Source organism: Myxine glutinosa, chromosome 11 (assembly GCF_964187855.1).
Source record: "Myxine glutinosa chromosome 11, kmMyxGlut1.1, whole genome shotgun sequence".
Lineage (NCBI taxonomy): Eukaryota > Metazoa > Chordata > Myxini > Myxiniformes > Myxinidae > Myxine > Myxine glutinosa.
In genome coordinates, this window is record NC_136271.1 from 37960920 (window position 1) to 37976967 (window position 16048).

The window sequence follows — 16048 nt, forward strand, 5'->3', positions numbered from 1 at the left end:
ACTGGCATTATTAGCCCTCGTTGGAATTAATCCAAAATGGGGGCTTATGGATTGGGTCTCGTCTGTCCGTCCGTGTGTGCGACCGCAACCACATCTCGGAGAGGTATGGACTGATTTTGTTAATACTCGGCACAAACCCAATAGATGATGGTATACATATGCACATCATTTTCTTTCGTGATGCGATCAAAGATGGTCTACTGGTGGCCATTTTAGGTGTAAAAAACCCTGATGTTCAACACATCCTCAACCATTTCTCAGACATACATTCACCGAAGTTGTTCAAACTTGGCAGACAGATAATGAATGATGGCTTACATATGCACGTCATTTTCTTTCGAAATCAGATCCAGGATGACCAACTGGCGGCTATTTTGTTGTTTAAACATGTCCCAACCATTTATTGAACACCAGCAGAGTTGCCCAGCGTTGCCCGGAAGAGAAATAGTCAGTCACACAATTTAGTTTAGTGGGCTTTTTATAGTCAGAGGAAGCCACGCCCCTTGGGCACGCCCCTAGTCTACATCTGATGCGCCCATGTTTTTTGTCATGAAAAGTTACCCCCTATGTACCCCCTCTTCCCTCTCTAAGTCACTTCCTTAGGCTGTCCATGAGGCACAACCGAACAAACAGACGTTCACTTTTATATGTATAGATATAGATAGATGCATGGTTCGATTTTGTTCAAACTTGGTACAAGCACAATACATGATGTCATATACATGTACCTCACTTTATTTCCTTAACTGTCCAGTTTCAGAAGAGCAGTGCTGTCTTCAAGGAATGAATTTCCTAACAAGAGCCTGCACAAGAGACGATGCACATCTCTAGCAAACAATGTTTGCGTATGAGGAACCTGCAGGTGTCAAGCAGAGCTCTCTTCATCACCAATGGTCTCCGCAAACTCAGCCACCACTGTATACCCACCTCTGGCCCAGTTGGCATCCATCTGGTTCATGAGATTGGTCAATGAATGCAATGAAGAAAAGCTTGTGCCTTGCCCGTTGTACCATAAAGTTTCATTCAGGAACTCATCAGAAACCTCAGAGTGTTTTGTCTTGAGAGCTACCATGTTTTTGATGTGCGCAGGCATTGGGCATGCATCATGCACTCAGTCCAATGCCAAGAGCCATGGTGATGGCACCAGCTGCAATTATTTTGGCACACTTGGTATCGCATTTTATAACTAGAGGTTCTAGTCAGGTTCACTATGTTAACAAATATAATTTCGTTCAAAATTTTGGTAGATTAGCAAAACTATACATTTTTGGAATCTTCAGAGCATGAGGAATCCAAAAATTAATGTTGGCATTTGCACAGACACCTGCATGGCCGCCATTTTGGATTTTGAAAATGGCCGCCATAAAATACATATTTTGCGCGATCTCGGCTTCTAGTCAACCTAGAAACTTAATTAAATATGCTAATCCTATGTTTTCTGGGTCAAGGAATCCAATAAAGGCCTCAAAATAGTGCTCAGGATTATAGAAAAGCAACAAACAAAGGTGATTGAAAACCATTGTCTTTATATCTGTGATATAACTGTATTACATAATACACGATATTGCAAGTCCTTTGAAGTTATAGGTTGTTATAGGAAGTTATAGGTAGTATCAGATTGAACTATAAGTCCTATACACAGGATCTACGAGGTCTACACCGTTCAGGAATATGCTTTTACAGATCTTCATCACTGTCCTGAGTGTCTTTTTCGCAAAGGTGTCTACGCAAATGTAAACATTAATTTTTGGATTCCTCATGCTCTGAATATTCCAAAAATGTATAGTTTTGCTAATCTCCAAAATTTTGAACGAAAAAACATAGTGAACCTGACTATTCCAGGCAACCTGAACTCAACTGGTCTATATCAATATGGTTAGAATATGCATAATAGAACCACAAACTATATAGTTTATATGTGCTTAAGAGGTACAGTAACGTTGAAGGTATCTCATGTTTAAACAGGAAACTAGAAAAAAAATTGAGTTTTAAGTGAGGCACGAAAAGTAACACTACAATTACTTTTCTCAGATTTCAGACTTGAATTTATTTAGAAAGACTTGGTCAAACAATATACACGTATGGTATTGAATCAAGATATGTTGAATATTTCAATAGATGTGTTCAACAGGGTTTAAGTATTCATTCATCAAATCCCCACCTACACACACACCTACACACACACCTACACACACACCTACACACACACAAACACACACACAAACACACACACCTACACACACACACACACACACACACACACACACACACACACACACACACACACACGTCATCAAATTTGATCAGTCTTTGTGACTTTTAGAGCTTGGACGTCGTCCAAACTGATGTGTATGGGTCAAGTCATGTCATAGGTCACGACGAGGTCATTTTTCGGACATCGTCAAAACCTGTAATATATGTGTTGAGGTTTGTTACATCCTGTCTACACACCAAGTTTCAGCCTTCTGGCTACATTAAGAACCAGATTGACAAAAATTGATTTTTCAATATGGCCGCCATGCCACGCCCATTTTTGGGCGTGCAACGCCCAAATGCAATGTCAAACTAGTTTATGTCTTATAGATGCTGCATAACAAGTTTCATCACATTTAATCGAAATATTTGTGACTTTTAGAGCGTAGACGTCGAATTGTTTACAGACGACAGACAGACAGACAGACAGATGGACGACGGACGACGGACACTGGGTGTCGACAAAAACTCAGTTGGACATAGTCCAGTTGAGTTAACAAAAACAGGAATGATGCACAACGGTTGGTTAAGTATTTGGCCATCACTATAATTATTAAAACAGTCAAGTAGCACAAATCACTTCCTCAATATTAAAAACAATAGAGTGGTTGCATAATTACTTATTGATGGAAACATGGTTTTGCAGCTATGGCCACACAGTGGGTTGCGCCCGCACTTCTATTCATTATAACACATCAAGATGTTTCAATGTCACCCACCTCCTCCTGTAGCACCACTCATTCAGAAAGTCGAATGCAACATTTAGGCTTCCATATGTTCGTATACTTGGCCCAATTCATATTCTCACAGTGAAGAATATGGCAATTCATACAGTTATTCTGGGCTGGCAGGATGGCCGAGACCCACCTAAAGGGTCCTTCGCGAACAGTAGGCGATCTATCACCAGCACCAAGCACAATCACAAATTCCTGCCCTATCCTACAGAGGACACTGCATCTGCGGCACAGCTGCACCCTCAACCAATGATGCTACCCCGCAGCCTTGTGCTGCGTAGGAAAGAAGAAGAAGAAGGTCCAGTTACTCCTCAAAATTATGCCACACGGGATTAATATGCAAGTTTCACTTCCAAGTTGTTGATTTTTTTTTAATGGCATCCATCCTGACATGAGAAGGGTATGGTCGACAGTGTATTTCCACCACATGTGCTACTTAATCAAAAAATGGGGGCAATGTCCCTGGGGTCACCTGGTTGAACCAGGGAACAACTAGTAGGTGTGGATGACCCACAAAATATGTAATGCAGAAGAAAGTAAATACCCATTTTGGGGGGCAAACCCCTGATTTTTTAAATGCATAACAAACTTTGAAACTTTGATACATCACGCTTGATGAAGGTTGTGGTCAGGTTTCATAGAAATCATGTTAGTAGTTTGGCAGAAGAAAGCAAATACATATTTTGGGGGGCAAACCCCTGATTTTTTAAATGCATAACAAACTTTGAAACTTTGATACATCACGCTTGATGAAGGTTGTGGTCAGGTTTCATAGAAATCATGTTAGTAGTTTGGCAGAAGAAAGCAAATACATATTTTGGGGGGCAAACCCCTGATTTTTTAAATGCATAACAAACTTTGAAACTTTGATACATCACGCTTGATGAAGGTTGTGGTCAGGTTTCATAGAAATCATGTTAGTAGTTTGGCAGAAGAAAGCAAATACATATTTTGGGGGGCAAACCCCTGATTTTTTTCATGCATAACAAACTTTTAAACTTTAATACATCACGCTTGATGAAGGTTGTGGTCAGGTTTCATAGAAATCATGTTAGTAGTTTGGCAGAAGAAAGCAAATACATATTTTGGGGGGCAAACCCCTGATTTTTTTCATGCATAACAAACTTTTAAACTTTGATACATCACACTTGATGAAGGTTGTGGTCAGGTTTCATAGAAATCATGTTAGTAGTTTGGCAGAAGAAAGCAAATACATATTTTGGGGGGCAAACCCCTGATTTTTTTCATGCATAACAAACTTTTAAACTTTGATACATCACACTTGATGAAGGTTGTGGTCAGGTTTCATAGAAATCATGTTAGTAGTTTGGCAGAAGAAAGCAAATACATTTTTGCGGATTCAAATCCCCCTTACATCCCACTAGATCCCGATTTTTTTAATGCCATGAATAAACTTAACGACATCGACATCTTCACGACATATACCAACTCTGGTCAAGGATCTACCTGTACATGTGCCTGTTCAATACATTTGTTGGTTTATTTCAGATATTGTAAAGTAACACCCAGACTATACTGCACGAGAAACGTAACGTTTGGTGGAGTGTACACCAGGCCAGTTTAACAAGGTCTCCCGGCCCCCTTCTGCCTAAAGGAAATAAAATAAGATACCCTGGTTATGGTGTTCACGGTGTACACGCATGATTGTTTTACATGGGATCCTAGTTTGTTTGTTTGTTTTGCGTTTAAAACAAAATTAAAAATTCCACAGCATGGTTTTTTGGCGGTTAAAACAGATTCATAGTCCCGAGGGTTCAGGTTGGGGGGGACCCAGATTCTCTCTCTGTAAATATGTGCCATACAATCATATATATATATATATATATATATATATATATATATATATATATATATATATATATATATAAGTGGGACATTATCGTTTGTGTCTTTTACTTGTTCGTACTCCTGAAACCGTTGGACGAAATGAGTGGCAAACTGATGTTTGTCCTCAAGAAGCGCACAGGAAGCTCTCAAATGACTAAAAAAAATGTTACTCTCAGACAGCAAACATGTTTTAATATTAACATTACAAGAGAACGCCACAAAGCAGAGATGTGAAGTGTGATGAACATCGTGAAGATCGACTTGTCAAAACATATGTGTGTGTACATATATATATATATACAGACTTGGCATTTAATATGGAATATTTTTTTGTGGGGGTGAACTTACTTTTCAAAATGTCTTAGAACCAAAAGTTCATTGGAATTATGTTGAAATTATTCTAGATTTTGTTAATGTGACCTTTAAAAGAAACAAAAACCACATTTGACATTTCGAAACAAATAAATTGATCCTTGAAAGTGATGTAAACTGATATCGAACTCAATTCATGGACAGTACTGTGTTAAACTTCTGTACGTTTTCCAGAAGTATCTCTTTATTTTGCACATTAGCCAAATTTTTTTTTAACAAAAACAAAAGTTAAATTACGACTGGGATTACGGACAGTAAAATTACAGTTCAGTACTTCGTGTAACCCCCACGAGCATTCAGGAGAGCACGTACACGTTGAGGCATGCTGTTCACGAGATTTGCCAAGGTTTGGACAGGAATCGCTTGCTATGCAGTGACAATAGTCTGCTGCAATTCACGCACAGAGGCAGGCTGCTGGTCCAAGTGGTCGATTTGATGCGTTAATTCTGCCCACAAGTTCTCTATCGGATTCATATCCGGGGACATGGCAGGCCACTCCATATGCTCTACACCATGGTCAGCAAGAAAGTGTTGGATCATGCGAGCACGATGAGGCCGTGCATTGTCATCTTGGAAGACAAAGTTTCCTCGAAAGGCTGCACGAGCAAATGGAAGCAATGTTTCTTCCAGAATAGCCCTGTACTTGAACTGGTTCAGGTTTCCATTCAGAACAACCAGGTCAGTTTTGCCCCCTGCATGAAAAGCAGCCCAAACGGTCACCCCACCACCTCCAGCTTGGACTCTTGGCACTATACAATCTTTGTTGTGGGCTTCATGCACTTGTCTGCACACTCGGACGCGGCCATCTTGACGATAGACCAGAAATCTAGACTCGTCACTGAAGATAACGTGATTCCAGTGTCCTGGCTGCCATTGACGGTGCTCTCTGGCCCACTGCAATCGGCGCTGGTGGTGTTGTCTGGTCAGGCGTGGCTTTCTCAGGGGATGCCTGGCACGATAGCCTGCTTGAACCAGTCGTTGGTTGACTAGCCTTCTGGGTACAGGCACACTGTCAGTTTGTCAGTGTCATTTGTCAGTCCCACCAGGCTGCCACTCAGCCCTAAGCCGATTAGCTGACTTGGTACGGCCATTGCGGACTAACTGGTGCAGCTGGCGATCATCCCTCCTTGTGGTTCTGCGGGGACGTCCTGGCCTCGGTATTGGAGTAGGGACACCCCTCTGAGCATTTCGTTTCAGGATCTTTGACACCTGACCTTGAGTGATGCCATACTGCCGAGCAATAGCACGCTGTTTCATGCCGTAATTTCGTAAAGCCACCACTCCATGACAAACAGCATTGTCGAGTTGACGGACCATCTCCAGAGGAAGCGCCAATAACTTTTGGAGACGTTCAGCAGTTGTTTTCCACTAATACAGAACGCAACAACCCTTGTATACCCGACTGTGAAGCCAATCATCAAATGCACCTGTCCGTACATTTTGCCACGCCACCTGTGATATAATCCTGTTGTTGACTTCTTGCTGCGACAGACAATCAGTGACATGGTTCTTTTAACAAATAAATCACCAAAGTGTAAACGAAACTCACCAGATTGATATACTGAGTTAAGAAAGTAAACCCAAGTCAAGAAAAAAAAATATTCCGTATTAAATGCCAAGTCTGTATATATATATATATTTATATATATATATATAATATATATATATATATATACATACATATATATATATATATATATATATATATATAATTATATATATATATATATATATATATAATTATATATATATATATATATATATATATATATATATATATATATATATATATATATATATATATATATATATATATATATATATATATATATATATATATATACACAGTATATATATATATATATATATATATATATATATATAATCTCTTCCTGAAGTGATGGGAGCCATTTCTACGTTTTCTTATTTCTTTATTTCTTTTTAAAAAATATGCATTTTCTTTTTGGGAACAGGTGGGAATTCTATTTTTTTTTTAAAGTCCTAATAAAACATGATATTGACATCATGTAATTGTGGAAATTAACCTGTCCGTAAGGACGTTTTCTTTGCTAGTAAATGCAAGTCACCTTTAAAATAGCAAGTTGGGGGGGCTTCCTCATTTGATAGAAAGAATCTTGGGGAGTGAGTTTTATTTGCACTCATTTGTGTCCAATTAACATTTTTATTGATTGTTGTTTATGCACACGAGGATGTGATTAACATTTTCGTGCATTTGAACAATTCTTCTCTTTATTCAAAAACTCGTCTTCCAACATACCGGCTCAACTATCTGTTGCTCTACCTGAAATGCAAGTTATTATTCCTCTGCTTTAGATGTGTGCATAAATACGAGGGTGGTTCAAGGTTGTTGTGAACTTTTTTATTGCAGAGAATTTAAAACCAATTGTTGTGCTCACTTTTGGTTGTTTGTTTTGTTTTCTTCCCGGTGTGTACCCCGGTTTGGAATAGGTACACCGTATCCCTGCGCATCGTAAGAGGCGACTAAGGGTTGGTGTCAGGAAGGGCATCCGGCCATAAAAACATTGCCTCAAACAGGGAACCATGATTGTCATGGGGCCCGCAAGGCTAACCCCCGCTCTAGTGGGGAAAAATGGCCTTAAAACGATCATTCATTCATTTCATATACATCACAGGTGATGAAGGTTGTAGTCAGGTTTCCTCAAAATCGTGTGTCCAGTTTCATAGAAGATCCGAGTGTTTACATACAGCCGGACTGACGGACACCATGTGATGCGCTATACTAATACATCACCTGAACTACGTTTCAGGTGAGCTAAAAATGAATTATATTTTATTTGAATCCACTGAGCCTATTGTATGATTGTAAATGTGTTGGTTTCATTTTACTTTACACATGAATCCATGATAAAAGATTGAGTTTACGAAAAGTAGATTTTCAGTCGTATTTGCAAGGGGTTACCGCTCAGCAAACCTCGTGATCAGAGCGCAGTGAATCGGAATCTCCAGGAATGTGCCTAGCCTCGACTAGTGACAATATGAAGTAATCCTCGTGATGTGAATGATGTGAACTTTAGGTGGTTATACAGAAGAATCTACAGTCAGAGATACATTGTAGGTAGTTAGTGTAGAGCAAGGGCTATGGAGGTTGCACCGAGGGTAACATGTTACTGTATTACTGAAGCACATCCATATTTAGATAGGGTTGAAACAAACATGAGCAGTGGTATGTAAATAACCATATGGTGGTATTTAAGAGTGGGGGCAGAGAAGTCAAGACATCCATCAAAACACGAGTATTGCAGAACGAAGAATAGTTTCAAAGTCCTAACAGTTAAGAATCAGAATGAATATATATATATATATATACAGTATATTATATCTAACCCCCTAAGTTGATGAGGCAGCAGGGCATGAGTCAAGTCCCACCACAGCACTTGCTGTACGACTCGCCAGCAACAAGTGTTGCCTGCCACGCGAGCACATCGTCTCTGCCCTACTGAGCACCAGTCAGGAGATTTGCAGCCAGAAATATATATATTGAAGCGCGGTGCTACACGCGCGACTTGCTACCAAGGAGGAAGCGGACAACGCAGTTAAAACAAAAGTGTCTTTATTGACAAGAGGTCACTGTAGCACTGGCGCGCTCCGGGCTGTGCGCCCGGTGTATATCCTGAGGCCACGCCTACCCCTCGGGCATGGCCGGCGCCCACGTGGTGCGCGGAATGATGTCACCACGCCAGTGGGCTTTCGTGTCCGCCACACGCGCCCCCCCAGAATTCCCGCGCACCTGGAGGGCCAGCGGATGACCCGGCCGAAGCGCCCTCTGGTGACCGGCGGCGTCCGGGGTGCAGGGATGCCCCCGGCTGTACCCGGGATGGGTGCCGGACCGGTGGGCGGCATGCCGGCGGTGCTGGGCGGTGCCGGGGGTCTGCCCGCCGGGGGGTGGCCCCGGCGCGGTGGCCGAGCCACCGGCGGTGGGTGGTCCACGTCGAGGTGGGCCGGCTTGAGTCGATCCACCGAGACGCGGTCGGGAGTACCACCGATGTCCAAGGTGAAGTATTTCACCCTGGTCTCCAGCACGTGGAAAGGCCCGTCGTACGGGGGCCGCAGTGGTGTCCGGTGGGCGTCGTGCCGGACGGAGACATACTCCGCGGTGCGAAGCTCCGGGGCGACGTGCATGGGTGGGTGCCCGTGGTGCGCCATCGGCACCGGGGCGAACCTCCGGGTGGTCTCCTGCAGCGCGGAGCGCTCCTGCGCCGCGGACCAAGGTGCCGTGGGGTCGGGGAGGAACTCGCCCGGCACCCGCAGCGGTTGTCCAAAGACCAACTCCTCCGTGGATGTGCGCAGGTCCTCCGTGGGCACCGTCCGGAGGCCCAGCAGGACCCAGGGGAGCCTGTGGACCCAGCCGCCGTCGCGGAGGGTGGCCCAGAGCGCGGCCTTCAACGAGCGGTGGAACAGCTCGCACAGGCTGTTAGCCTGGGGGTGGTAGGCCATGGTGCGGTGCAGCTGGACCCCGAGCCCCCGCGCGACCGCCCCCCAGAGCTCCAAGGTGAACTGGGGGCCGCGGTCGGACGAGATGTCCGAGGGGGCGCCGAACCGGGCGACCCAGGTGGCGATGAACACCTGCGCGACGTCCGCCGCAGTCGTTGACGCCAAAGGCACCGCCTCCGGCCACCGGGTGGTGCGGTCTATCATGGTCAGGACATGGGTGAAACCCCGCGAGGGGGGCAGAGGTCCCACCAGGTCCACGTGAACGTGGTCAAACCGACGTTCCGGCACCGCAAACGGGGCCAATGGGGCCTGGGTGTGTCGGTGCACCTTCGCGCGCTGGCACGTGAGGCACGTCCTGGCCCAGCCGCGGACGGCCTTCCGGAGGCCATGCCAGACAAACTTGTCGGCGATCAACCTCTGGGAGGCCCTCGTGCCCGGGTGGGACAGGCCGTGGATGGAGTCGAAAATCCGGCGCTGCCAGCCCGCGGGCACGATGGGGCGAGGCCGCCCGAGGGAGATGTTGCACCAGAGGGCCGTGCCCGCGCCGTTGAACGGCACCTCGGTGACGCGGAGGCCCGTAACGGCGGTCCGCAAGGCCTGGACGTCGGGGTCGGCGGCCTGGTCCGCCGCCATCCGGGCATAGTCGATGCCGAGGTGGACCGCGTGGGCAACGGACCGGGAAAGGCAATCCGCCACCCGGTTGTCCTTCCCCGCGACGTGTCGGATGTCCGTCGTGTATTCGGACACGGCCGAGAGGTGACGCTGCTGCTGGGCCGACCACAGCTCGGCGACCTTGCCCATCGCGAACACCAGTGGCTTGTGGTCGATGAAGGCCGTGAACGCATGGCCCTCGAGCAGATGGCGGAAGTGCCTGACCGCCAGGTGGAGCCCGAGCAACTCGCGGTCGAAGGTACTGTACCGGCTTTCGGGCGGGCGAAACTGCCGGCTGAAGAACGCCAGCGGTTGCCAAGCTCCACGCACCCATTGCTCGTGCACCGCGCCCACCGCGTGGTCTGAGGCGTCGGTGGTGAGGGCGATCGGTGCATCGGGCGCCGGGTGCGCGAGCATGGTGGCGTTAGCCAAGGCGAGCTTCTTGTCCACGAACGCCGCGTCCATCTGCTCGGTCCAGGTGACGTCACCTTTGCCCGGCTTCCCTCGGAGGGCCTCGTGCAAGGGGCGCAGGAGCTGGGCGATGCGGGGCAGGAAATGGTGGTAAAAGTTTACCATGCCCAGGAACTCCTGGAGCCCCCTGATCGTGCGGGGCGCGGAAACCCCTTCACCGCCTCCACCTTTGCCGGTAGGGGGACGGCCCCGTGCCTGGTGACGCGGTGCCCCAAAAAGTCGATTTCGGCGACACCGAACCGGCACTTGGCGGGGTTCACGATCAGGCCGTGCTGGCCCAGACATTCGAAGAGCGTGCGGAGATGGTGTAGGTGCTCTTCGCGGGACGCGCTTGCGACGAGGATGTCATCCAGATAGACGTAGACGAAATCCAAGTCACGCAAGACGCTGTCCATGAGGCGCTGGAACGCCTGAGCCGCATTCTTCAAACCGAAGGGCATCCGAAGAAATTCGAAAAGACCGAACGGCGTGATGACAGCCGTCTTCGGGATGTCCTCCGGCCTGACGGGGACCTGGTGGTAACCGCGTATGAGGTCCACCTTCGAAAAGAAGGACATGCCCGCCAAGCGGGCGGACAAGTCCTGAATATGGGGGACGGGGTAGCGGTCGGGGGTGGTGGCGTCGTTGAGATGGCGGTAGTCCCCGCACAGTCGCCATCCCCCGCCGGGCTTGGGCATGATGTGGAGCGGCGATGCCCAAGCACTCTCGGAGCGCCGCACGATGCCGAGCCGCTCCAACGTAGCAAACGCCGCTTTAGCCTCCGCGAGCTTCGTCGGCTTGAGGTGGCGTGCCCGGGCATAGACCGGTGGCCCGGCGGTGGGGATGTGGTGTTCCACCCCGTGCTTGACGGTCCCCGCCGAGAAGGTGGGCCTCGTGAGGGCCGGGAAACGGGCGAGGAGACGGGTGAATTCGTCCGCTGCCGGAAGCGTGCAGATGAACCTGGCCGGAACCGAACCGCTCAGCAAGCCGCTCGGCGAGCCACTCAATGAGCCGCTCCGTGAGCTGCTCAACGAGGCGGGCAGCGCGCACGCGAGTGAGCTGAACGTCTCAGCCTGGACAAGCCTTCTGTGCTTGACGTCGACCAACAGGCCATTGGCACAGAGGAAGTCCGCGCCGAGCAGTGCCATAGGCACGTCGGCAGTCACGAACGACCATCGGAAAACCTGCCCTCCGAACCGCAGAGAAAGGCAGCATTTTCTGAACGTGCGAATGGGCATACCGTTGGCAGCAAGCAGCACGGGGCCCCGGCCCGCGGACTGCTTGTCGGACGTACCGGCAGGAACGACACTCACCTGCGCTCCCGTGTCGCACAGGTAACGGCGCCCGGATAAGGTGTCCGTTATGTACAGGAGGCTGTTTAATCGGCCGGCTCTCAGTGCCACTACCGAGGGCTGGCCCGGGCGTTTCCTGACCTGCCGAATGAGCACGGCGGGCGACATTGCCGAGCCTCGTGGCCGAACCTAGCGTGGAAATGGCACCAGGTTTACGGCGAAGCCGGAGGCCGCGGTTTCCGTGGTGGTGGTGGGCGGGGCGTGGCGGCCGCCACTAGGTGCCCCTCGGAGCAGGGGTGGTCACCCGCAGGAGGTTCAGCGGCTACACAGTGCGTCGCATAGTAGGGGTGGGCACCCGCAGCAGTTTCGGGCTCGGGAGCCGCTACGGCCGCACCGAAACTCGCCTGCGTGTCCAAAGCCGCGTAGAACTTGTCGGCCTCGGCCGCAAGCGCGCGAGGTTCCGTTGTCGCGGAACCGGCCAACGCGAGGCGTACTCGTGCCGGCAGCTGGCGTCGAAATAACGCCCAGAATAGAGCGTTCGGGGTTTCGTCGCCCATGAGCGACAGCATATGGTCCATTCGGACCGACGATCGCGTGTCACCGAGCTCGGGGAGGTCCAAGAGGCGATCGGCCCGTGCGTCCACCGTGAGGCTGAACGTGGTGAGGAGGAGACGCTTGATCGCCTCGTACCTGTCGTCGGCCGGTGGGTTCCTCAGGACCGACACGACGCGGGCGGCCGCGCCGGCCCCGAGGGAGGCGACCACGTGGCAGTAGCGTGTCTCGTCCGCCGTGATGCGTCGAAGCCTGAACTGGGCTTCGGCCTGCAGGAACCAGATCTCCGCCTGAGCTTCCCAGAACTCGGGGAGCTTTATCGCTACCGCGTTGGTTGCCATGGCTGTGGCGGGTTCGGGTGGTCAGCGACGGCTGACCAGAACGTCGGAGGTCACCAATGAAGCACGGTGCTACGCGTGCGACTTGCTACCAAGGAGGAAGCGGACAACGCGGTTAAAACAAAAGTGTCTTTATTGACAAGAGGTCACTGTAGCACTGGCGCGCTCCGGGCTGCGCGCCCGGTGTATATCCTGAGGCCACGCCTACCCCTCGGGCGTGGCCGCCGCCCACTTGGTGCGCGGAATGATGTCACCACGCCAGTGGGCTTTCGTGTCCGCCACAATATATATATATATGCATGCTTAGTTTGCTTTATATGAGTAAATCATTTATATATTTATCTTCTTTGCAATACCTCACTCAGTTACTGGTCTGAATCTGCAGAACATGTAACATTCAATCAGTTTAAAGGAAGATAAATTAACAGAATGGTTGAAGACATTAAGGCATTGAAGACAGACAACAAAACTCGCCCAGTGGTCTTTAACAATGACATATTCTACTTCATTTTTGTGTAAACACAAATAACCTTTCACGTTGTCTTGTTCGATGTCATCAAAAAACGTTCTCTATCTAATGGCCTGTTGTTAACGCATAACCTGCATTTTCCGAAAACACTTGATTGATTCTTTCCCTTGATTAGATTGGCGAAATAGCATTTTCCTTAACGAGCAACAAACATTCATTCATTCCATCTAATTCCAGGACTGTTTTAAGTAAAGTGGATGGATGATCCACTAAAAGTGGATGGATCAACGATTTGCAGTCAGGATGACCACATAACAAATGGCATGCCCATGTATGGTGTAGTTAAACTCGACACTAGTAGAATTAGTCCTAAACTACTCATATGAATGACAAAGTCTTTCAAAACCTGTCCCAATGTGACAAGGTACTGAATTACTGAAGTACATCTACACATCTACACTTTTGATCCAAACTTGGACAGCGGCAGAAAATATTAATATTGAGACTATCCATGGTATGTGTGACCGAGGGCAAACACAAAAACAGATCTCCTGGGTTGGGCAGTGCGCTTGGAAAGGATGAACTTACTCAGTAATCTGTACGAGAGGAACACTACCCAGACGCAGAGATGTGTAGCCTTTAGGACCTCTTGCTTCTGGTAAATCAATGTTTCTCAGAAGACCAAAGAGGTCCATGAGGTCGAAACCTGGGCACAGACATTTCAAACCACAGGATGTACAAAGCAACTGTTATTGCAGTAAAAAAAACAAAAAAACAAAACAAAACAGAAAAACAGAAAAGAACAGAAAGCAACTGTTATTGCAGTAACACTCAAGAAAACAATTGAGAACAAGAAAAAGAGCAATCAGAGATGGCAAGCCCTCGCCAGGATGTATTTTCAGTGGTTTTTAAGGCTTTGTGTTAAAACAAATAGGGCGGCCGAACCACGTGATTGATGACGTCATCATTATTTTTTTCTCCACCAATATCTTGATCGGATGAAGTTTTGTACTTGTCGAATTATGACGTCATAATGGAGGCACCTATGACATCAGCATTAACATATTTTATTCACCATGGAGAGTTCTTTATAATGAGCCATGTCTCTATTTTTTCTATTTAGCGCATTCCAAGATATAGAGGTGCAAAGTTTTTCGATTTTTCAAAGATGGCGGCCGAACCACGTGACCTACGACGTCATAATTATCATAAAAAAATTTATACAGGTGGATTTGCACCTATGGCGAAAATTTCCTGTCAATCGGACCAATGGTTGCAAAGAAAATCATATTTATTCTGTGCGGACAAACAGACAAACAAACAAACAGACAAACAAACAGACAAACAAACAGACAAACAAACAAACAAACAAACGGACTCAAATGCAATGCCCTCTCCTCTGGCGAGGGTAACAAGAAAGAGTAATCAGAGATTGCAGACCATCACTAGGATGTGTTTGTGTGCTTTATTGATGATGTATATATTTTATGTTCAATCTAATATGGCTACCGATGACGTCATTAATTTAATTCTCCCATGCACTTTTGTGTAGATCATGCTCAAGAAATTTAAGTGATCGGATCAAGCGTTCTACTTGTCTAATTACGACGTCATAATGAAGGCACAGATGACATCATCATGAATATATGTTGTTCCCCATGGAGAGTACTTGACAATGAGCCATGTTTCAGTTTTTTCCGTTGAGCGGTTTCGGAAATATAAAGGTGCAAATTTTTTCGTTTTTTTTCCCCAAGATGGTGCCCGTACCACGTGACCTATGATATCATAATTATTTAAAATTCTACATGGTGAAAATTTCTTGTCAATCCAAGCAATGGTTGCAGAGAAAAGTATACTCATGTTCTGTGCGGGCAAACAAGCAGACAGACAAACAAACAGACAAACGGATCCGAATGCAATACCCTCTCCTCTGGCGAAGGTAATAACAAACGTTTTGCAACAATTTCCCCCTTTTTCACAGGAATTCATTGAATGATATCAATACCCCATACAAACAAACTATTAAATGCATCAATTTTGTGCAAACACAAACATTCCATAACTTATGAACAGTTTCAATTGGATATCTTTTTAGGACGTCCTCTTCGCCTTCTTCTACCAATAATTTTGTTGCCTTCTTTACATCTTCATCTTCCGACCTTTGTTGCACATGGCGACACCACACCATTTCTTCTTTATTTTTGAGCATGGAATTGATTCTTTCAGAGACAATCCATTCATCCATCATGTCTTTCTCATCTCTGTTCTTTCCATTATTTTTCCATCTTCAATCGACATTGCCTACATTTCGTTTCCCTTCATCATTACCGGTCTGATACAGGTTTATAAACTCACTTTTTTTTCTTTCTTTTTTTTTGTACACTGAATCGAGGCTCGTGAAAGAGCTAACATTTATTCCACAAAAAATCAACCAGACAAACAAAACATACAAAAAGAGGGAGCGGAAGACAAGATGGGGAGAGGAGGGGAAGCACACAAACACAACACCTGAGAGCAGGGAGAAGCGCGGGAGGGAGAGGGCCTGGGGGGAGGAGGGGTGGGAAGGGGGGGGGGCGGGGAGAGGTATAAAACACAAGGAGACCAAAGACTTCCAGG

The 16048-nt window shown here is 47.1% G+C and overlaps 1 protein-coding gene across 1 annotated transcript in view; it reads right to left on the reverse strand.

Moving 5' to 3' along the window:
* Positions 1-16048, reverse strand: part of COL22A1 (collagen type XXII alpha 1 chain) — a 283216-nt gene that overhangs the window by 260737 nt on the left and 6431 nt on the right. Inside the window, exon 2 of the mRNA XM_068129833.2 lies at positions 14021-14138. Coding sequence (XP_067985934.2) covers positions 14021-14127 — 107 coding nt within the window. The 5' untranslated portion in view covers positions 14128-14138. The remainder of the gene's footprint in view (positions 1-14020; positions 14139-16048) is intronic.